Source organism: Chelmon rostratus, chromosome 16 (genome assembly GCF_017976325.1).
Source record: "Chelmon rostratus isolate fCheRos1 chromosome 16, fCheRos1.pri, whole genome shotgun sequence".
NCBI classification, from domain to species: Eukaryota; Metazoa; Chordata; class Actinopteri; order Chaetodontiformes; family Chaetodontidae; genus Chelmon; species Chelmon rostratus.
Window position 1 is genome coordinate 2,821,550 of NC_055673.1, and position 22,440 is coordinate 2,843,989.

General features: G+C 43.7%; 1 protein-coding gene across 2 annotated transcripts in view; it reads left to right on the plus strand.

The window, feature by feature from the left end:
* cnot3b (CCR4-NOT transcription complex, subunit 3b) overlaps window positions 1-22,130 on the plus strand; it is a 33,990-nt gene extending 11,860 nt beyond the window's left edge. The window contains exons 6-19 of one of the 2 annotated variants that reach the window (XM_041955624.1): window positions 1,195-1,323; window positions 2,717-2,812; window positions 5,909-6,037; window positions 6,795-6,885; window positions 6,987-7,120; window positions 7,925-7,981; window positions 9,037-10,027; window positions 10,436-10,550; window positions 10,718-10,862; window positions 13,438-13,534; window positions 13,860-14,061; window positions 17,060-17,192; window positions 17,326-17,451; window positions 17,676-22,130. In XM_041955624.1, coding sequence (XP_041811558.1) covers window positions 1,195-1,323; window positions 2,717-2,812; window positions 5,909-6,037; window positions 6,795-6,885; window positions 6,987-7,120; window positions 7,925-7,981; window positions 9,037-10,027; window positions 10,436-10,550; window positions 10,718-10,862; window positions 13,438-13,534; window positions 13,860-14,061; window positions 17,060-17,192; window positions 17,326-17,451; window positions 17,676-17,774 — 2,544 coding nt within the window. In that variant the 3' untranslated portion in view covers window positions 17,775-22,130. The remainder of the gene's footprint in view (window positions 1-1,194; window positions 1,324-2,716; window positions 2,813-5,908; window positions 6,038-6,794; window positions 6,886-6,986; window positions 7,121-7,924; window positions 7,982-9,036; window positions 10,028-10,435; window positions 10,551-10,717; window positions 10,863-13,437; window positions 13,535-13,859; window positions 14,062-17,059; window positions 17,193-17,325; window positions 17,452-17,675) is intronic. The other variant, XM_041955625.1, reaches the window with a different exon arrangement.
* The last annotated feature ends 310 nt before the right edge of the window (window positions 22,131-22,440 follow it).

Genomic DNA, 22,440 nt, shown 5'->3' on the forward strand with positions numbered 1-22,440 from the left:
CAAAACAGTCATGTGGCCAAAAAACCACACAACTTTTAAAAGAAAACAGGTTAAAAAATTAAAATTATCAGTATAATATAAGATTCATCTTTATCAGTGGGATTAAAGGTGGCTGCAAAAAGTTAGAAGTGTTGTTCTTTGTGGAGGAAGTGACTGCGGTCAGCTTGGATTCACAGCACCACAGAAAGCTGCGAGAGCTTCATCTGCATCTCAGAGCGTCCTTTAATCTCACATTTTGTGGTGCACATCTCTCTACTCTGAAGCAACAGAGAATCAAATCTTATTAGCTTTATTAAAGCAGTTTCTGCTGCGGTTTGTTTAGAATAAAGCAAAGAGATCACGCAGCTACAGAAACTCACACTTCAGTTAAGATACAGAGACTGCAAAATCGTTTGTCAGATTACCCCCCTCAAATGAAGAAGTGCAGCTCATCACGGCACCGTTCGCAGAGAGCTGCTCTCCTCTCCAACACTTTGCCTTTGATGAGGGTCATTGAGATGGACTGAATGTGAGCCACCTGCCTGCACAATGAGGGACGGCAGCGGCTCGCCAGCTCCCTCCGAGCCCGATGAGCTGGTTTTTGTCCCAAAGCTGCTCTTCCTGCGGCTTCGCCGGTTGACCTGAAATTATACGTTCGGCCCTGCGGGAAGCGGCCGGGGTTTGTTGGAAACGTCTTGACCGAGAAAAAGGAACATCACAATCTGTTGGATGTTTACACAGAGATTCAGGATGTGGCGAGACGAATCAGTAAAATGAGTGTTTCAGTTTAGAGCCTCGTCCTCGGGGTCTTTAAGGCCTTGGACACGTGTGAATACAGGCTGGGTGTTAAAACCACTGCTGTGGTTTTTATAACAACTTTCAGTAACAGGCCGCCTGCGGTCTTGTCCTGTTTCTGGCGTCCTGAGTGGAATTTAATGGTTCCTCTAGTGCAAAGCTTCCATTTGTTATTGATGAGTCCTCCTATTTTACTGCTCCATCATTGTTATGATCGTTTAAGAACTCAATGCAGCAAAGACAAAAGAAAGAAATCTGTTATTTCCTTGATTTTGAAATTCTCCCAAAACTTAATTTCTCATCCTTTTCTTCCGTATCTTTGCTGCATCAAGTGATCTGTGATGACCGCAGCAACGAGCCGATCTAAAGAAAGGTGCATGATTTGTTCTTCTCTGTGTCTGTGTGTGTGTTTGCTCGCAGCAAATGGAGCGGTTCAAAATAGTGGAAAGAGAAACCAAGACGAAGGCGTACTCGAAAGAAGGCTTGGGCCTGGCCCAAAAAGTGGACCCGGCCCAAAAGGAGAAGGAGGAGGTCGGCACGTGGCTAACGGTGAGCGTCGTCATTAAGTGGTGTACGTGGTGTCAGGATGAGGAATATCTGTTCGTATTAGCAGAGTGGATTTATTTATAGAGCATGTTTGAAACCAGCAAAGTAAAGTGAAGAAAGGCCAGGACCAGGAAGACCCGGTCCCTCAGAATGGGAAAGACCTGGTCTGTCTTCCTGGTACCAGTGAGGAGTCTCTCTGCTGCTTTTTCAGCTGATTGAAGAAAAACATGTTTTATTGCTTCCAAATGGTCACTGTGTGATATTCTGCTGATGTGTTTTCAACATTGAGGATTTTAATCAGCCTGTAAACTTCAACAAGCTCAGTTTTCTGGAAATGCAGGTCAGCTTGGGGATAAACTGGTTCAGGTTCAGCTCTGACTGACTCAAAAAATAAGAAAGTGATCTGAGGTCAGCGGTGATGTCTGATGCTGAGCATGTTGTTGATCATTTAACAAAACCTGGAAGTGAGAGGGAGATAAAAGTGGAACCAAAACCAAAATGAAGAGAAACCGCTTTACAAAAAACAAACCTGAAAACCTCGTTAACCGGCAGCCACGAACACATCACGGCTGTCTCTGACCACGACGAGACAAAGCATTCTCTGATGGGAGTCATGTTAGTGTTCATCGCTTCTCCCTCATTTTATGTGTAAATATCTTTTTAAAGCACCAAAGTTCATCTGTTATGTTTTATTGATAACATTGAGCAGTATTTATTGATCAGTCATTTCAGTCATGTATCAAGCGTCTGGCTCCTCCTTCTCAATGTGACAGTTTGCTGCTTTTCTCTGTGTAAAATGACTATTTGAGCCTTTTACTGTAGGTTAATTGAACAGGTAATTTGATGACATCACCTTAGGCTGATGGGTATTTTACACTGTTTTCTACAGTTTATAGACCAAAGATTGAACCGGTTGAACAGAAGAATGATCATGAAAATAATTGTTCGTAACTTACTTAATTAAACGTCGCCTTTCACAGTCTCACAGGCTTCGTTAAGGTCATTTAATGCCTCCTCGTGCTAACCCATCTCAAGCCCTCACTGCTGAGAGTTTGGCATTAAAGTCATTTTCAGTTTTGTCGCATTATTAATCAAAGTAATTGCACAAAGCATCTTGTTTTAATTTTACCCAGACCGACTTATAACTGAGGCTGCAGCGAACAGATGTTTTCATTATTAATTATCATGTTGATTCTTTTTCTCTCATTTGTTCTAAAAACAGTCAGAAAGTCATGAAATATCAGAATTTTTCACATTACTGGTGGCGTCTTCAACCTGCTTATTTTGCCCAAAAGCCTTTCAGTTCACTATCACATAAGATCAAGGAAATCTCAAAGATCTGAATGATTAATCAGCTGATATTAACTTCCTCTTTGAATTCCTCTGTCTCCTCCAGAATACGATAGACACGCTGAACATGCAGGTGGACCAGTTTGAGAGTGAAGTGGAGTCTCTTTCAGTCCAGACGAGAAAAAAGAAAGGCGACAAGGAGGTCAGTGTGTTCTCCTCTGCGATCCATTCATCCTGCCGGGCTGTCTGGTCTGTGCCTCCCGGTCCTTCTTCTCTGTTTATAGCTGACACAGATCGGCCGGTCAGTTGGCCCTCAGCCTCGCAGCCGTCCTCTCTCTTCTTTTATGTCCTCTCGTCTCTCTGTTGGAGAGGTCGCGCACAGTGTCCTCCATTAATCTTCTGCATCTGGCTGACGAGGATAACCTTGCTGACCGCTTCTTTTACTTTCTCACTCGCTTCCTCTCCAGGGGCCTCATTTATAGAAAGAGCTGTTTGACTTTATCCTCGGCGGCTGGGCGGTCATTTGTAAGAGCGCGAGAGCCTTTGTATCTCATGCCCGCAATGTTGGAAAAATGCATCTTTTGTTATGTGACTGGAAATATTTGCAGCCGGTCCTTTTTGGCGTGGAGATCACTTTCTCTGTTGTTGGCTTGTATTTGTTTTAAGGACCTTTTATAAGTGAGACCCAGAGGAGTTTATTTCTGTCTGTTGCCTGTGCGGTTAGCTTAGCTGGCCAAAAGCGTAGGACTGTGTTTCTCTGTGGGGATCTTCTAAGATATGTAGCTCTGAAGGACTGACATGACTTTCTGGTGTCCAGCTTCACACATTGACCAACCGTCACAACCTTACCTTTTAGTCTCAACCACACCACACTGATTGGTTCCCTGTTTAAATGAAATACGCAGTACGGAAGATAAACACGGCCGCGTTTTCCTGCAGCGGTTAAAAGAAGAGGTTTCTGGCTGGCTGTGCTGCACACACAACATTTATACCACACCTCTGGTGTTACTGGGGCTGTTGTGCCATGCATCACACAAACAGAAGATGTGGTGGCACTGAATTTAAATTTGGAGTAAAAAAAAAACTGTAAATACCATATGTAATATACACTATCTTCATCAGGCGTGTTGAACTTCCTGCAGAAAATACAGTCGCTCATCTACAGCTGTCAGTGAAAAATGCTGATTATTGAGTGAAATCTGAATTTACTGTCAACTGTTGGGTCCATTATATTATGTCTATTATTATATTATCATGAAGAGAATAATACAGAGGGAATGAGGGCCTTAATGTTTTATATCAACTTTTATTTTGTGAGCATTGAAACTAGTTTTCCCATCAGAGTTTCTGATTCTGTGACACTTAATACACGTAACAGCATGTTGGCACACTCTGTGGTGCTGCAGGTGTGTCTAGTCTTTCATGCTTTGCATTACTTGTTGCCTGTTTATGATCCAGTTTTTCTGCTTTATACTTTATTTACTGGTTTGGTGGAAATAAACCCTTAATTCAGAGAGTTGGATGTGAAAACATTCTGGTTCCACATGCTGGTCAGCTCTTTGAGCAGCGGCTCTCGCTCGTTCTTATTTAAATTAGCAAAATAAAATGATAAAAATCACCTCAGCTGTCAATAGCCGACATAGTTGTACAATCACCCAACCCCACTTGAATGTGCGCACACACACACACACACACACACAGCAGAGCTAATGCAGAGTGGTATTGTTAACATAGAGCAACACATATGATTGACATTGACACCACTTCTAAGTCAATGAGGAAAAAGAGCAACATTTCCAGCAAATATAAACTGACTCTGTTCTCTGTAATAAACATTTTGGCCAGTGAAATTGTTGAGTTTCTCAGTCTTCAGAGCGTGAAGTCGTGAAATTTGAGATGAGCTTCAAAGGCTTTTGATCAACAGTAGGAAAAAAAAGAGTAAAACTGTTTTTCACATCAACATATTTGATAAATGAGGATTTCTTTTTCTGTTCCTGGACTCCTGCTGCCACGAGAGGTGTTTGAGCTCACAGTGTTTTTTATTTATTATGTATTTTAACCATCAGTTAGAGTCGGTGGATGAATGGTTCATTGGCTCGGTCTGGATGAAAAAGCTTGTAACTGTGATCATAAGTCCTGAACCGGTGAGAAATAAATCTGTGGCGCTCGATATTGTTTGCTAGAAGCTTTTGTGGATTTGGACTCCGGTGCCAGGTGTTTTTAAAAAGATCCTCATAAAACCTTTAAATGCCGTTTCAGCCAGCGTGAGTCAGTACATTCAGTTCCATACTCTCCTCAGTGCTTCATTTTTTTACACGCGGCCACATTAAGACTTCATCTTTAGCCTTTGCAGCCTGGATGCACTCAGCACAGAAACTTCCTCATGTTCCTGACATGTGCTGGTGCAGCATTAATATGTATCGTGATGAAACACATTAATAAGTTCCACTCTGCTGCCTCCGCTCATGCAGTCCAGCAGCAGCCCGACAACATGCATCTGAAGTGTTCTGCCTGTGTTTTAGCGGCCGTAATGTTTTTAATGATCACGTCAGTTCAGCCAGCGATCCACAGTTTGCTCTGTTTCTGTTTATCAAGGTTTAATCCAAAAGAAACGTCCGCATGTGTGTAGCTTTGTCCAAACAGAACACCTTTTGAATCTGAAATATAGAGATAAACAAAAACAGAGACCAAAGTCGAGATATGTGACATTGAAGTGCTTGAGAACATGCAGAATTAACTGTGGAGGAGAATTAAATATTGAAGTGTGAAGTGGTGCTGTGGCTGTGCTATATGATGCATGAAGCCATAAAGTGCACATGCAGCAGTATCTGCCTTTAATGTGTTCTCACTTCTGTTTGTTTTACTTTAAAATTTTAACATGTTTTCTTTATGTTGTTTTAAGATGTTTTTCTTTGATATTTCAATGAATAATTGATTAAACTTGTTGTGTTTTGCATTGGATAAGGTGGCGTATTTCCCTGGTAGGTTAAAGATGACCATTTTTATACCAGATATTCCAATTTAAAAGTGTGTTAAGTATCTGAATCAACATATAAACTGATGGGAGACATTAAAATTCTTCAGAGATCCAGAATGATTACTCTGTTACTGGTAGCAGCTCTTTGATCCCCCGTCTTCACCAAACTGAGAGACTTAAAGAATAAATAAAAACTGCAGCTTTAACCGGTTGTTTTCATGTAGCTGTCATTCAGGAGGAACCGAGAGGTTTCATATCACACGTCTCTCCTCTCACCGATCCCCTGTTTCATCTCTGCCTCACCCTGTTCTCGTTGTGCAGAAGCAGGACCGGATCGAGGAGCTGAAGAAGTTCATCGAGAAGCATCGGTACCACATCCGGATGCTGGAGACCATCCTGAGGATGCTGGACAACGACTCGGTGCAGGTGGACGCCGTCAGGAAGATCAAGGTTCGCTCAAGTCTTCAAAAACCAAAGTCATCAGAGTGTTTAAAGCTTTCTGGTCTCTTAGTGGTTTTAATGAGGGGTTAACATTTCTCTGATGACTCATAATTACATAACTGCGCTGTCACATTTCAAAAATGATTTCTCAATGGAAAATCAGAGAGTGTTGTTTTCTACAGTTTCTGAATCATCATCATTTTTAATATTTATACTGACACATTGACCAAGCCAGCGGTGGAAGAAGTAGCACCACAGTGTAGAAGTACTCTGTTGCAAGTAAAAGCATTTGCATCACCATATACTTAAAGTACCAAAAGTAAAAATACTCTTTATGCAGAATGGCCCATGTCAGAATATTCTCCACTAGAATTATTGATATGTTGCTCACATTAATGTTGCAGCTGATTTTATTGCATTCATATTGCTTGTGTCAATATATAAAATACATCATAATTTATTTATTGATTATATTTTGTATTGTTAATCAGAACCTGCAAAGTAACTACTGGAGTAAAAAGTACAACATTTGCTGCTGAAGTGTAGTAGAGCTGATGTACAGTATAGTAGCATACATTTGAGATACTCAAGTACCTCAAAGTAGTATTGAAGTAAATGTACTGAGTTACTTTCGACCCCTGGGCTGAGCCACATGTATCCCTGCATGTGAAGCATTTCTTTCTTCTTTGTAATGTCACATATTAACGTGTTGCAGAAATGATTGCAGGCGTCATCTTCCTCTTTCATGTCTTCTGTCTTCGTACAGGACGATGTGGAGTACTATCTCGACTCGTCGCAGGATCCGGACTTCGAGGAGAACGAGTTTCTGTACGACGACCTGGACCTGGAAGACATCCGTAAGTAGAGAGAGGGCTGGGATTAATCCAGTTTAAGAGAAAAGAAACGTGTCCGTGCACGTCACTGAACTGCTCTCCCTCTGTGTCGCTGCTCCCTGCAGCTCAGACGCTGGTCGCCACCTCCCCGCCGGGACACTCACACTTGGAGGACGAGATCTTCCAGCACTCCAGTAGCACACCCACCTCCACCACCTCATCTTCACCCATCCCACCCTCGCCCGCCACTTGCACTACGGTAAAAATAAACAAATAAAACTAAACCCTAAACTCCTTAAAACTTCTTTTATCAGCAAGCAAATTGACATCTTTGCAATTTTGAAATTCAGAAAGTGTTTCATGCAGTCGCAATAAAGTAAAACAATAATTTGGACACGACTGGTTTCACTTTGAAATGCCTTGAAGAATTACAAACTGGTGAAGAAACTGCTTTTCCACCAAACACAAACAATCTACCGGGTTATTTAATGATGTAATGTTGGTAATTCCTGAAAATGAAGCCTAACGCTGCCTTCACTTCCAGTCAAGTCAGGTCAGTGTCTAAAACGTAAATGTGAGATAATTGCCTTTGTATCTGCTATTGTAGTGCCCTGCCATCTGCTCTTATTGTTCTGCTCTATTGTCATTATATCATCTGTTCCCTCCACCCACATGCAGCTTGTAGAGAGAGTAGTTATTATAGGTCCGATGTGTCTGAAGAGGAGGCGTGGTTCTGCTAAATGCCGCTGACATGAAGTTCTACTCAAGTGTGAAAGGAAATGTAAAGAGGCAGCGATGCCTGTTGTAACTTTTAATTATCAAAGGAAAGTTTCTGGAAGTGGTTTCACTGGTGAGGAGGGCTGGTCAACGCGACGGCAGCCTTCCTGTACTGGTAGAAGTCTGGGTCGAGTCCCAGAAACGGCCTCTTCTGAAGATAGTTCGTTGTTTTGTTCCAGTTTTTTCTTGTTTTACAGCTGCAGCCGTCCTGTGCAGCTTTTAAACACGATCACCGTGAACTTGGAGTTTTTCTGTGGCTTCATGTTGCTCTTCACTCGTTTTTCAGGAGAACTCAGAAGACGACAAGAAGAGGGGACGTTCAACAGACAGCGAAGTCAGTCAGGTGAGGCTGAAGACGCTGAAAGTTCGCGATCATTTCAACATCAGGAGGTTCGGCACCTGATGGCTTCTCTGATAAACTCATTTATTGACGATCCAGCAGGTGGATAAGTAAAGCAGTCTGTCTGGTAACTGTTTGATTTGGTCACCTCTGAAAAACAGACGATCATTTGCTGGTTGCCGCCTCTAAATTGTTTCGCTTTTCTCAGATTTATATTCAAGTCAATTGAATGTTTGTCGGCTCGGGGCCCAATTAAGATGTTTGAGGAGAAACTATTTTCTGAGAAGAATTAATCATTTAAGAAAAAAATAATAGATAGATTAAGCAATAATGAGAATCAATGCTTCAATATATTAGTAGACATACAATAATAATATACTTTAATATTCTCAATTCTTGTATATGCCGGTGACAGCTGTGGTCAGAGGCATTATGTTTTGGGGTTGTTCGTCCTTTTGTACGTCCCATTCTCTGAGCGTGATATTTCAGAAACACCTTCAGGGAATTTCTTCAAATTTGGCACAAACGTCCACTTGGACTCAAGGATGAACAGACAGACAGACAGACAGACAGACAGACAGACAGACAGACAGACAGACAGACAGATAGATAGATACTTCATTAATCTCCAAAGATTACATTACATTTGGTGATCAAAGGTTTTCTGGGGTCATAACTCAAAAATTAATTTGTTAATTATGATAAACTTTCACGCAGATGTCTCACAGGATAAATGAATGATGAGATTTTATATCCAGATTCTGTTTTTTTAAAAGAATAGTTTTTAAATTTTACTTGATTTTACACGTCACTTGTTTGTTTCGGTTTTCTTCTTTTTTGTGTTGTGACATTTCGGAAAGTTCATACTCATTCATAAATTTTCTAATGAATAAATGAATAAGTAAAACCTGTAGTCTGCCAGAGGTTGGCGTCTTTTTGCTCCTCTTCTTCAGCATTACGTGTTTCTTTGTATATTTAACCTGTTTCCTGTAGAAAAGCTTCACTTCCAACGAGCCCCTGCAGACAAACGTGTTAATGTCTTCTTACTTCTTTTCCAGTCACCTGTGAAGAACGGAAACCCCTCCTCCTCGTTATCCTCTTCCTCCTCCTCTTCTTCCTCCTCCTCCTCTTCCTCTTCTTCTTCCTCCGTCTCGGGACTGACCTCATCCTCACTGGTCTCTATGGCGACCATCGCTGGGGGAGGAAGCAGCGGCTCTGGGGGCAACAGTCATCACGGCAGCTCGGGGGGTCTCCTCTCCAACACTTCCGCTGGCAGCTACAGCAACGCCACCCAGCAGCAGCCGCACCCGTCGGCACAGCAACAGCAGGCCAAAAACTTAGTCAGTTCCCCCCCCTCAGCTCCTATCTCCAACTCCATCACCTCCACCAATAGCCACCCAGCCTCGTCGACCTCTTCTCCCCCCAACGTCAGCACACAGGGGCTCTTCACTTCAAACACTCAGCCCCAGGTTCTGTCGGGGCCTCCGCCGACCTCCAACAGTCTTGGCCTCAGCCTGGGCCTCTCGCTGGGGAAAGGGGGCATGTCCGGCTCCATCACCACCAGCCCTATGTCCGGGAGCCTGGGCCTGTCAGGGATGCCGGCGTCCCTGAGCACCATGGCGAGCCTCCTCTCCAGCTCCACCCCGGCACCCTACGCTCAGGCAGCTGCCTCGGGCACCGTCGGCTCCGGCCTGCCGGGCTCTCTGGGCGGCGTCATCACCACGACGACCAACAGCGCGCTGGGCTCCATCGGCAGTGGGAGCATCACAGTCGGTGGGCCGACGTCCTCGACGGGAGGTCTGCTGGGCTCGGTGTCGGGGGTGACCAGCATCGGCTCTGGGATCCTGGGTTTGAGTTCTGGTCAGTCGGGGGTGCAGGGGTCTTCCTTGGTGTCACTGAGCCCAGTGGGGGGTTTAGCGCCGGGTAGTGGAGTAGGAGTCATCGGGAGCAACGGAGGCAGCTCGGGCTCAGCGGGGAGCGGAGTGGTGGGAGGAAACTCGTCGCTCTCCATCAGGCCGCCGAGCCAGCAGAAGCAGAACGGTAGCACTAGTGAGTATCTGATGTCAACAACCAGTGAGTGAAGAACGACGCTCGCTGTTTTCCAGCTTCTCTGGATCTTCTGGAGAAGTGTTGCGGCTGGAAAAGCTTTGAAAATGTCCTTTGAGAACAAGTTTAAATGTTTGCATGACGTGAAAATTACAAATGCTTTATCATGGTTGTTCTGCACATTACATAACGCACAACACGGATTCCATAGCTTTCAATTAGTAATTTCCTGCGATCCTTTTATTATTATGCTAAGTTACAGTTTCACAGCTATGCTCGGATTGAAATGTGACTTCAAGTCTTTGATGTGGATTTCTGGAAGCTCCAGATTCGCATGAATTCCTCTGATCTTCATCAGGATGGCCGTGTCTTTGACATTTATTTTGGCTTTTTCCTCCGTTTGTCTTTTTGACCTCACAGGTTACAGTGCTGTGGTAGCAGACAGCACAACAGACTCCGCCCTGAACAGTGCCAGCCAATCACAAAGCAGCCAACCCTCGTCTTTGACCTCCACAGCCAATCAGCCGTGAGTACGATGGAGCAGGTCGCCAATCTTGTAGAATTATGGGAACGTGGAAGAAAATCTGTGTTGTGGCCTTCTCACTCATGGAAGTGGTCCTTCATTAGGACTAACTGGGTATGTGAATGTGTCCCCTTTGTCATCCTTTCTCTCATCGTCTTCTCTCTCCCCAGTAAGGACACTGGTCCCAGTTTACTGGGCTCTTTGAGTTTGTCGTCCAGCTCCCCGTCACCGGCCTTCTACAGCGAAGCTAAAACGGTGAGCGGCAGCCTGCTGAACGGGCCGCTGTCCTACTCGCAGTCCTCCGACATCATCAAGGTGAGACTGTGGCGACACGCTCAGGCCTGTTTACACCTGCTATGAACATGTGAACTGTGTCTGGATACGAAGTCTGGATAATGACATCTGATCTGTGGTCTTTGTATTGACACCTGGTATCAAAGTTATTATTAATGAACCGTTATCTCGATTGTGTGCATCAGGTTTGGATCTCAACATATTTTCTATTTGTAACATTAGAAGCTCACTCGGTGGATGAACTCAGTTTATTGCAGTATTTCAGCTTCCGCTAATTTATTTGTTTTTTACTTTTAGATTATTTTTACTGTCTCTCAAACATTTATCAGGGACCTCAATCACATGATGCTTTAAAATGTGATCATTTCCAAAAGCTCCTCAGAGGGAAACATCACCAAACCCTCCACGATAGGAGCCGTATTTCAATTTCAGAGAAGAAATATTGTAGACTGTCTGACAGAAACCACTTGCAAAATGGTCCAGCTCCACCAAACAGAACAGTGGCCCCAACAATGAGTCATAAACCCCCACTAGACTAAAGCGTAAAGAGTAATTACCGACCTAACTCAACCCTAGTCGGCTAATTGTAGTGCTACAGTGAATCACGACTACCTTTTTTCACCAGCACACAAAAGTTAACGCCACTGATTCCCGACTCAGAAGCTGTGGGAGAAACCCACCAGACGGAATCAGACCAAGCTTGGTCTGAGCACAGGAAGCAGGAGACACAAATGTGTGATGTCCATAAACTAACCAAACACGCGAACACACATCTTACCAATGGATACAGGACTTGGTGAACAGGTGTTTATCTTTTTTTTTTTTTTATCTTTTTAATTAGAGAGTTTGTAGACACACTGTGGTGTTAGCAAGTTATTCTCTCTTTAAAGAGAACTTAACATCCCAAACCTCCACAGACAGTTAATTTGCAGGCAAACACACTCAAAACTGTTTCTGCTTCCACTCTGATTTAATTAATGCTGCCGACAGTGAAATCCAAGCGGGGATTATTATGGTCTCATTGTGACTGTTTTGTAGTTCAGGCAAATTATCTCAGACGCTGTGAAAAGATGTCGACGAACTGAAGAGAATAATGAAAAAACAGGAGACAGAACATCATGTTTGTCCTGCAGCTTCAGTCACCTTGAGTTGACCTCTGAGGAAACATCTGAGATCACGTTTAAGTCCCCATTAGTTCAACAGTGAAACGGCTGTAAAATTACACAAAAATCTGTAATGTTTTTGTAATAAATTACAATGGTCTGAGAGTATTTATGATGGCCATGGAAAGAATTCAGACCCCATCACTTTACTGTGTTACAGATGACATTTAAAATGGACTGAATTGACGTTGTTGGCAACTAATTCCACACAAAATAACCTGCGACATACACAAAGATGTGCCTGCCCAAATCACAATTTGCCGCAGGTGAACTCTCATCTGGAGATAAATCATGATTAATCAAAGCAAACAGAAAACACCTGAGCTCAGTCCTCAGACCCATTAAAGAGGCTGAATGGAGGATTTCAGTTCTTATGTTGTGTATACGGTGGAGGAAATAAGTATTTGATCCCTCGCTGATTTTGAAGGTTTTAATACTAAGAAATAAATGAACAGTCTGATTTTTATGGCAGCTTTATTTTAACAGTGATAGAAAGAATATAAAAAAATAATTGAGAAAATGAAAAATAAAAATTAATTAGACAGCTCTTTGGTGTTGCCCATGGTGGAGATGTTGGAGTGTCACTGAGTCTGTTGGCATGTGGCTTTTTATACAGGTGACAATTTGGGACAGGTGTCTCTCATGTAGGTAATGACTTCACTGAGATTAGGAGTATGTCAATAATCTGTGGGAGCCAACATTGCTCATGGTTGGTAGGGGGTCAAATACTTATTTCCCTCAATGAAATGCAAATAATTTTTTTTTTTTTAATTTGATGTAATTTTCTCGATTTTTTTTTATTTTTTTTTTGATATTCTTTCAATCACTGTTAAAATAAAGCTGCCATAAAAATCAGACTGTTCATTTATTTCTTAGTATGAAAACTTTCTAAATCAGGGGGGGGATCAAATACTTATTTCCTCCACTGTATGTGTAAAATAAAAAGGCAAAACAGACCTTTGAGTTAATTTTGCTGTTGGCATGCTGAACGTGGCCAAAAGTATACGGACACCTTGACCTTGTACCCACTCACTCTAAAACCACGAGGCTGTAATCTGCTGCTGTAACGGCCTCCACTCTGCCGGGAAAGCTTTTTTTTCTGCAGGGATTTGCTCCCATTCAGCCACAGCAGCATCAGTGAGGTCCAACACTGATGTTGGGTGATAAGGTCTGGCTCGCAGCCGCCTTTCCAGTTCATCCCAAAGGGGCCGGATCTCCTCCTTGTCACTCGGGTCTGAAATCCCCCCTCAGCTGCCTGATGTTACGGAGGCGGCAGGAGCAAACAAACAAAAAGTGAAGCCAAAGCGATTTCCATGACAACGTTATCACTGGTGCGGGAACTCGAGTTCCTCCGTAGGGGCAGGTACGATAACCGTGCGCACACGTCCGGTAGGATCTGTTTTCCCATGAGTCTCCTTGTCTGTCCTCATCAGCCCCAGGAGCCTCTGAGCAGCCTGAAGTCCATGGCCGAGCGAGCAGCACTCAGCTCAGGGATGGAGGGAGACGTGCCCTCCCTGCACCTCACCCCAGGTAACACACACACACACACACACACACACCTCAGTAAAAGGAGATAGAGGGTTGCCACAGAGCAGAAATAGAAAAGCTGTAGTTTAATGGAACAAAATGTCATCTCACCTCCCACTCTCAGCCTCCTCTGAACAAAAACTGCTGATGATATTATCAGCCCTGACTCAACTTCTCTCTCTTTGTCTCTCGGACTTCAAATCCTGGATCCCTCCCCCTTCTGCACATCCTCTCTCACCCCCCTACGTCCTCGAATTTCCCTCACCATCATCCGTCTCCGTCGCTTTTTTTGTCCCACGCTTTAATTCTGTCTCCCGTCTCTCTTCAGACATCTTCCCCAGCAGCACTACGGCCCCCTCCGGCCCCCCGTCAGCGCCTCAGCCCTCGCTGTCAGAGGTCAGCATCCCCCCCTCGTTGGGGGTCTGCCCACTGGGGCCGGTTCCCCTGTCCAAAGACCAGCTCTACCAACAGGCCATGGAGGAGGCGGCGTGGACGCACATGCCCCACCCGTCCGACTCCGAGAGGATCAGGTGCGGTGAAATGTTTGACTTTGTTCCGCTGCACGCCGTAAAAACCTTCATTCTGCTTTCTGCACTCAGAGTCAGTCTCTGTACTTCCTTCAGTACTTTGTTGTGGTGGAATAAGTACTGAGTCACACCATGATGTTCAAATACTCTGTTACACATCAAGTTACAGAGGAATTATCAGCAAAGTGTATGAAAAGTCACTAAAGGACTCGTATTATTATAGATATTAGTGGATGATTGTTATTGATGCATAAATAAGTAGCCAGCGGTGGAAAGTAACAAAGTACATTTACTCAAGTACTGTACTGTGCAGTTTTGAGGTACTTTACTTGAGTATTTCATTTTTAGCTACTTTGTACTTCTACTCCACTACATCTCCAAGGTAAATACTGCAGTTTTTACTCCACCACAGCATTAGTTGCTAGTTACTTTGCATACATACAACTTTAATGCATCACTAATTAAACTTATCCAGTAATTCTGAAGTTAGCTGTTCTGCATAATGAGTACTTTTACTTTTGGAGATCTGTGTATTCTGTATTTGAATATCAGCATCCACTACGCTTCCTTTGCAGTCGTGTAAAGTTGGGTTGGGAGATCGTTCTATTTTCATATTGTCCAGTCGTGGTTATTGCCAGGGGGGCAGCGGGAGTAGAGGAAGGTGGGAGGGTTACATCACTGCACACCAGTCAAACAGCAGCATGGACAACTTTGTCTTATCGTCAAAGAAAAACACAACATCTTGTATTCTGGGATATTTAGAGCCTGACAGAAATATGAACAATTTCAACATACAGGTTCTAAACACAAAACTAGCATCTCAAACATCGTCTCTAGTTTAGCACTCAGTCATTTTAAACATCTTTTTGTGGCCGGGGCCTCATGCTTTTACTGCATAAAATCCAGTAAAAAATCAATTTAAACTGATCTTCTACTGAAAATAAGTAAAAATGAAACACGGCAAACGAGCCTCAGTCACTGATCTAACAGGCGACTTGGAAAAAAATGTGTTTTGTATTTGATCGTTGAATTTCCTCCGTTTGGCAAAGCTTTTAACGTGTAAAGACTGAGAAGAACTTGGTCGAGATTCAGCAGCTTTTGTTTGTCATCTCACTTAAATCAAACATCCACAAAACCAATCAGCCGCAGCACACAGTTATTTATACGAGGAGTAATGTGGCGCAATTAGAGAACAGATTATACTGCTCCTCTATCTGCACTGCAGTCTGCCCACACAGGTACAATTGACATTTAAATCCAAACACTCAAACCCTCTTGTCCCACAGTACCTGTTGTGTTTTACAGTCAGAGGAGGAGAGCGACACACACACACACACACGCACACACACACACACCTGCAGGGATTTCTACTGTGTTTAAAACAGCAGTCATAAACATTATTTATACAGCACTTTCAAAAGCAAAGTTACATGCAAAATTATGTACTTACAAGTGAAATTAGACACATGAAATAATACAAAATAGAAAGGAATGAAATATGCAACATAAAGATTAGATCAACAATAAGAATCCAGATAAAAGATGTTGAAATAAAACAGAGTGGTGGTAGCATTCATAAAAAGGATTTTTTAAAACGATAAAGACAAGTTTTAAGAGGTGATTCAAAGATCTCAGATCCTCAGGCAGGAAGCTCCTGAGCCGGGCCCTGTCTGAAGATCTGAGGCTGGCTCATGGGGAAGCAGAAGTTCAGCAATAAAACTGGGAGCTAAACCATAAAGTGCTTCAGAGGTAATCAGTAAAATCTTGAAATCAATTCTCAAACTGACTGGAAACCAGTGAGGAGGCTGAAACACAGCAGAGATGATTTTATCCTCTAGTGTCTGTTAAACAAGACTGTGACCTCAACAGCTGAGTCTGTTTCTTTATAATTCATTTACAGCACGCACACATGCGCACACACACACACACACAGTTGTTATACAGCCACAGTAAGCAGGAACAGGAGGAGTGTGTTAGTCAGACACTGGAACTCGCCAGGAGTGTTGTCAGTCTCAAACTTCCTGCCTGTTAGTGGGACATGATGAGTATTTTTGGTACTCACTGACCTGGCTAACATCGAAACAGCCTGATGGAAACAGAAAGGACAAACTGGGTTTGTCTAAAAATACGTGGTTTGGATGGAAAAGTGCGTCTGGGCAGAGTGCACAGATTTTCCTATTTTTCCTACCATCGGGGAGGCAAATCGGTCAATTGATCAGACTAATGGATGAGTTAATTAGTCTAAAAAGAGGTTAATCAAAGCCCTCTCTGTCTGTCACGATGCAGACTCGCTACTCTCAGGTGGTACTTCAGTACACCCGACAGATATTTCATGAGTGGCTTTAGGTGAGCAAATACTCTGTTTTACTTCAGAATAGAGCCAGTGTGTTGACACTGGGTCTCTGTGGGCTTTGTCATTTTTTAATGATCTGTTTCTATTGACAGTCATGATTCACAGGGGACATGATAAAACTGTAAATCACCTACGATGATGATCGCTGAACTACGTCACATTACAGCCTGAACTGACGCCTTCTAGCTACATCATCTACATTATCATGCCGTCCACGGTTATTTTTACATGTACGAGGTTTTATTCTTGATTCCAGCAAATTCAGAATGTTCAAGGTTCAAGTGAAGTGCAAATCAAGTGTGAAACAGATGGAAAAAGACATCCAGAGGGAGCCGTGTGAAAAGTGCCTCCAGTGATGTCACTTGAGTCAGCGCTAGAGCCAAAGACTAGAAGTTTGAAAATTAAACAAATCTGTTCGTGAGAAGTTAGAAAGAAGTGAGCTGATCAGAGCTCATGAGCGGCTCCTCGTCTCTGCTACGGGCCAGATTAGCCGCTATTAGCATAACAAACACACACACACACACACACACACACACACATTGACCGATCAGTTAACACTGTAAACACGTGCTGCCCGAACCTGAACCAGTCGCTGCTCCCTTCCCCCAGTTATGTCCCACTAACACTCCCCCTGTGTGGATATTACAGGCAGTACCTGATGAGGAACCCGTGCCCCACCCTGCCTTTCCACCACCAGGTGCCACCCCCCCACTCCGACACTGTAGAGTTTTACCAGAGGCTTTCCACAGAAACGCTCTTCTTCATCTTTTACTACCTGGAGGTAAGGCTGCGTGTCCAGTGTCGAGTTTCTTTGTTCTGATCGAATGTGGATCGTAGTCTTATCTGATGAGTTCCTGCTTTAATCTCTCGTCTTCTGTCTTGTCTCCGTTCCTTCTGTTCTCGCTCCTCTGCAGGGCACTAAGGCCCAGTATCTGGCAGCCAAAGCCCTGAAGAAGCAGTCATGGAGGTTCCACACAAAGTACATGATGTGGTTTCAGAGGCACGAAGAACCCAAGACCATTACTGATGAGTTTGAGCAGGTCAGTGTCACATCTTTAACCTCGTCTGTTTGGTTTTAAGACCATCGAAGACCCAGACCAGTATTTCTGCTGGACACGCTGGACAACTCGGCTAACTACTCATAACCACAGTGCTGCGTTTTTCTATTGTTCTAGGCATAAAGATTGTTTGTTTGTTTTTTTTTACTTTCAGATATTAAATGAAACTTTATTTTGAAATTAAGCTTTAAATTCTTCTTTTTCAGGGAACCTACATTTACTTTGACTATGAGAAATGGGGCCAGCGGAAGAAGGAAGGTTTCACGTTTGAGTACCGGTACCTAGAAGACCGAGACCTCCAGTGACCAGCGGCAAGACAAGCAGACAGACAGACAGGCGACCGGACAGCCGAGGAAGTGAGAGAGAGGGACGGACGGACGAGAGAGCAAACAAATGAAGAACGGTGGTCCACCTGCTGACATTCCTGGGTTTGAGATGTTCGGGCTGGAGGGGGGCGAGCCTCCGACCTCACCTCATCGTCCTCACCTCAGCAGTGATCAGGCCTGTGCTCCCACCCTGTCATCCCTCCTCCTCCTCCTCTCCACCCCTCCATCATCAGGCCTTTTATTTCCATCTTTTCCTGAACTGGAACTCTCTTGAAGACAACAGCAGATAAGACACAAAAATCACATCTAATATTCAGACTATCGTGTATTTCCCCCTCCATGTTATCCTGTTACGTTGGCTTTAAAAACCTTTGCTTATATTTGCCCCTTAAGAACCAAAGATAATTGGTTGATCCCACAGTCCAGCCTCTGTCCCCTTTCTCAGCAGACTAAAGGAAAACCTAAAGAGGGTGCAATTGTAGAAGCCTCAACCCACAACCACACATTAAATCTGTGTTGTGTCAGTGCTGAAGCACCTCCCAATAACTGTGGTGTGGAGCAGTGATGCAGCAGCAGGGCAGGAATCACATGAAACGTGTCACTTTTGTTGTTGTTAATGATCAGATCAGGAAGTTAACAACCTGTAATCTGCAGCCCACCATAACCTGAACCTGTAAGAACCTGCATGGTTAAGGTTCTAGGTGTGTGTTTTACAAACCAGAACATTTTGGATATACAAATGATTCGGTACACCAAGATGAATTCAAGGCAGTCTAATACAACAGAGCAGCAATAAATCCTCCATTCATGAAGGTTACAGGTGTTGATTTTTTGGATCATTTTGAATTGTTTTGCATCATACAGAGCAGCGTTCTGCCCTCATTGATATAAATGAAGTGTAAGTATAATAACATGAACGCCTGCCAGCATAATGCATTACATTTCAACAGCAGTGCAAAGTGCAGCCTATAAACGATAATACAGTTCAATCAGCAGCTCTCTTCAACAGAAACTGAACATTAACGCCTTCCTGAAGGGAGGATTTATGGCAGGACTGTTGTATTACACTGGGTTAGTTTTACCTAGGTGTGCCTAATAAACTGGCCAATGCTACCAAAACATAACGCGAATACATAACGAGGCAGCAAATCACCTGAGCACGTTAGCAGTTAGTTCTTGTCGTTTATGAAGAGTTTCACCTCTGAATGAATTGGCCACAAGCTGAATGAGGTTTTGTGTGAGACTCAGGTAAAAAACGCGAGCGACCTTTGCTTTGACGTCCCTGTTGACTGGTTAATATGAACTCATCTGCCAGAGAACAGGAGCTAATTGATGTTGTTCTCCCCCCTGATGCTGCTGCTGCTGCAACAAATGCTTGTTGAGCTTCATCGCCTCACAAACTGCCCCCTCCACAGTAAACCTGCCTCCGGTGTGCAGCGGATCTGCTTTGACCTGATCTGACTGCTGTGGACGTTAACGCCGACCCAGCCGTCCGTTCACCGGGGTGGAAAATCAACACAACCACCTGCCCGATGTGGGTAAACGTCTGAAGCGTCTTTCAGAGGTCCTGTTGTTGTATTCTTGTTCATTTTGTGAATCCACCAGCCGTCGTGCGCTAAAAATATCCTGCCCTGCCTACTCCCATCTCGCCACGGTGGAGGAGTGTGACAGCACACCCAGTGAGGTGTTGGTAGTAACTGTCTTCTACCTGGTGGGCAGTGTTACATCACAGTTTGCTTTGGAAACACTTTTAGACGAAAGGGACCATCAGAATACATTTCCAAATTTCATTTAACATTCTTCGTTTGGCCTTCGAGCTTTCACGCGTGGCTCCATGGTTCACCTTCTGTCTTTAAATTAAAGGGTCAGTTCCCTCAAATTACAGAAGAAAACAAACATATTTCTCTTTTTTTCCTGTGGCATCTATTCATTCATATAGTTTTGGTTTTATTTGCAGGTTTTGACATATTTGAGATTTCTGCCTCCAACACAATGGAGGTTAATTGGTGCTCACAACAGTGAAAAACAGCAACATCTATCAGGAGAAACGATGTGCTCGTTACTCCGGAAAACACACAGGACTCGCTTTTTGACAGTTTTCACTGCATCTACTCTAAAAATAGTCGCTATGAAAACTGCTCCCACTGATGTCTGTGGATCATTCAGAGGTGCAGCTTTGAAGTTTTTTCAATGCTTTACGGAGCACAAGCTGAACTCCGTTTACCTCCACTCTGCTGACGTGGCGGCATACATTTCAATATTCAAACACTCAACAAGCTCGAGCGACCACCAAAACAGCCAACTGAATACACCTGGATGGTACATTTCATATCCACATGTCCAAAATCTGATCTCCACTGCTCTCGTGCTGTGGAGGACGGCTACGCACGCCAGGATTGTTGGCTTTATTTGCATTTCCAGGCTTCCATGAGTACATTTTTAAAAGCAACATCTCGACATTTTGGAAAATAGTTTTATAGTTTTAATAGTTTTTTTCTAGTGAGTTAGATGAGAGGATCGATGCCACCCGCATGTCTGCACGGTCAGACGACAGTCCAGCCAGCAGCCCGCTAGCTTAGCTTAGCATAAAGTGTGGAAACGGAGAAATGGCTAGCCTGGCTCTGTCTAAAAGTGACAGAGTTAGCTTCTCAGATGAACAAGTTATATATTTTGTTCAATCTGTGGAAAGACTGATGTGAACAACAGCTTGAGGTTTTGTGTCGGACTGTTTCTTGGTTGGGAGTCACTTCCTGGTTGCTGGTTGCCTGGTAACCTTAGGGAGACAAAACATAACTCCCTGTAAAACCACAAATCATCGTTTTAACAGTTTGGTTTTTAAGCCCCATTTCCAGTCTTTGTGCTAAGCTCAGCTAACCAGCTGCTGACTGCAGCTTCATATTTACCGCACAGACAGAACAGTGGCATCAATGTTCTCATCGAACTCTCTGCAAGAAAGCAAATAAAAGCATTTCCTGAAATGTCGAGGTTAATCAACCAGTAAAATGATGCCTCATCTGCTGAAAATGTGAAACCTGGACCAATGAGAGCAGAGCTGTCTGCATGAATAGATGCCATTAGAGTATGACCATTACCAGAGCCATTAGCGGGAAAATGTGGTTTTAGTGAACTGATCGTTTAACACAGGAAGCTCCAGCAGTGATCATTGTGAGGGTCGTGGGTGTTGGATGCTACCAGCAGCTGGATGGACAGTTTGTTAGTCTCCCACCAGCCTCCTCCTCCTCCTCCTCCTCCTCTCTCTGTGCTGAAGAGCACAAACTGAGCAACACCAGCACTGCTGCCCACATCTCCTCTGTCCTCCAGCTCTCTGCTCCATGTTTACACACCGACGGGTTCGAACGAGCCGACTGGGCCACAGTAAACACACACACTGCCCAGTTCTGACTACCGACAAGTCATGGTTTTAGCTTTTCCCACACCCTGCACCCCACACCCTGCCCCCCGCCCCCTGAACTCTGCTGCCAACACAGCAGCTTCTCTTTTCCCTCCAAACAGTCTCTCTCTCAGCCGGCCAGCTCCCCCCTCCTCTCTTCATGCCAGGTAGATATTTCCTTTATTTCTCAGGAAGTATTTGATAGATCATTTTATGAGGAAATGTATCCGCCAGCAGCTCCCGTCACCACAGCACAACAACAACAACGACGACTTAATAATCTTCCCCGACAGATTCGCACCAAAATTGGAATTTTTATTTGTCTCATTCGGGAAGCTCGTGAGCGTTTCCCCCCTCTCTTTACCTGCCAGTGGCCCTTCTCATTTCACAAAAAGCTTTTTTAAAATACGAATATTGTCCTCCAATGTTTGGAGCAGCACCTGGAAGAGAGACCATCTTTATATTTTGTATTTGTTGGATTAATCGTAGTAGATTGTATATTATTTTTTTTCTTCTTTCAGAGATGGGGAATACATTTTAAAACGCAGAGGAGAACGAGGACCCCTGTTCTTTTTAAAGCTCAGAAACTTCTCAACAGGAGTGTGGGGTGTTTTTATAGCCAAACAGACAGACAGACAGACAGACAACTCGACACGTATTCACTTGACTGACAGTCCTGCTTTTAACCTTTTGTTTACTTTGCTTTGACAAGAGGAAGAGACGAGAGGTCAATCCGAGAGCCGAAATGTGAAACTCTCTCTGCCCCTTGACAAAAGTGTTGTACAGACTGTCATCCTTCAAACCTCTCCTTTGTTTTTTTTTTGTTTTTTTGTTGTTGTTGTCGTCAGACAGCATGGAGTAATGACACTTGCAAAGTGGCGCTGAAAAAGTAAATAATGACATAACCATGAATAAAGGATTGTAAAATATTAATAAAAGAGTTACTTTTCAGAAAACTGAACTTGTGTGGTGGTTTTTATGTTGTTTCTTCAAACGTTTCATGCCTAAAAACAGAACTAAATGCGTTAAACAGGACCAGTATATTTAAAATCACCAGACTGATTTCTGTTCAGCTACTGTGAGTTTCAGTTCACTTCAGGAAACTATGAAGATGAACTTGCAGAGGAGAGTCAGTATTAACCCAGTGACAATGATGAGACATCATTCATTCATTAATCCCAAGCCACGGAAATTCAGGAAGAATTGGAGGATGTGGGCATTGATCCCGCTACCTCTCGCATGCTAAGCGAGCGC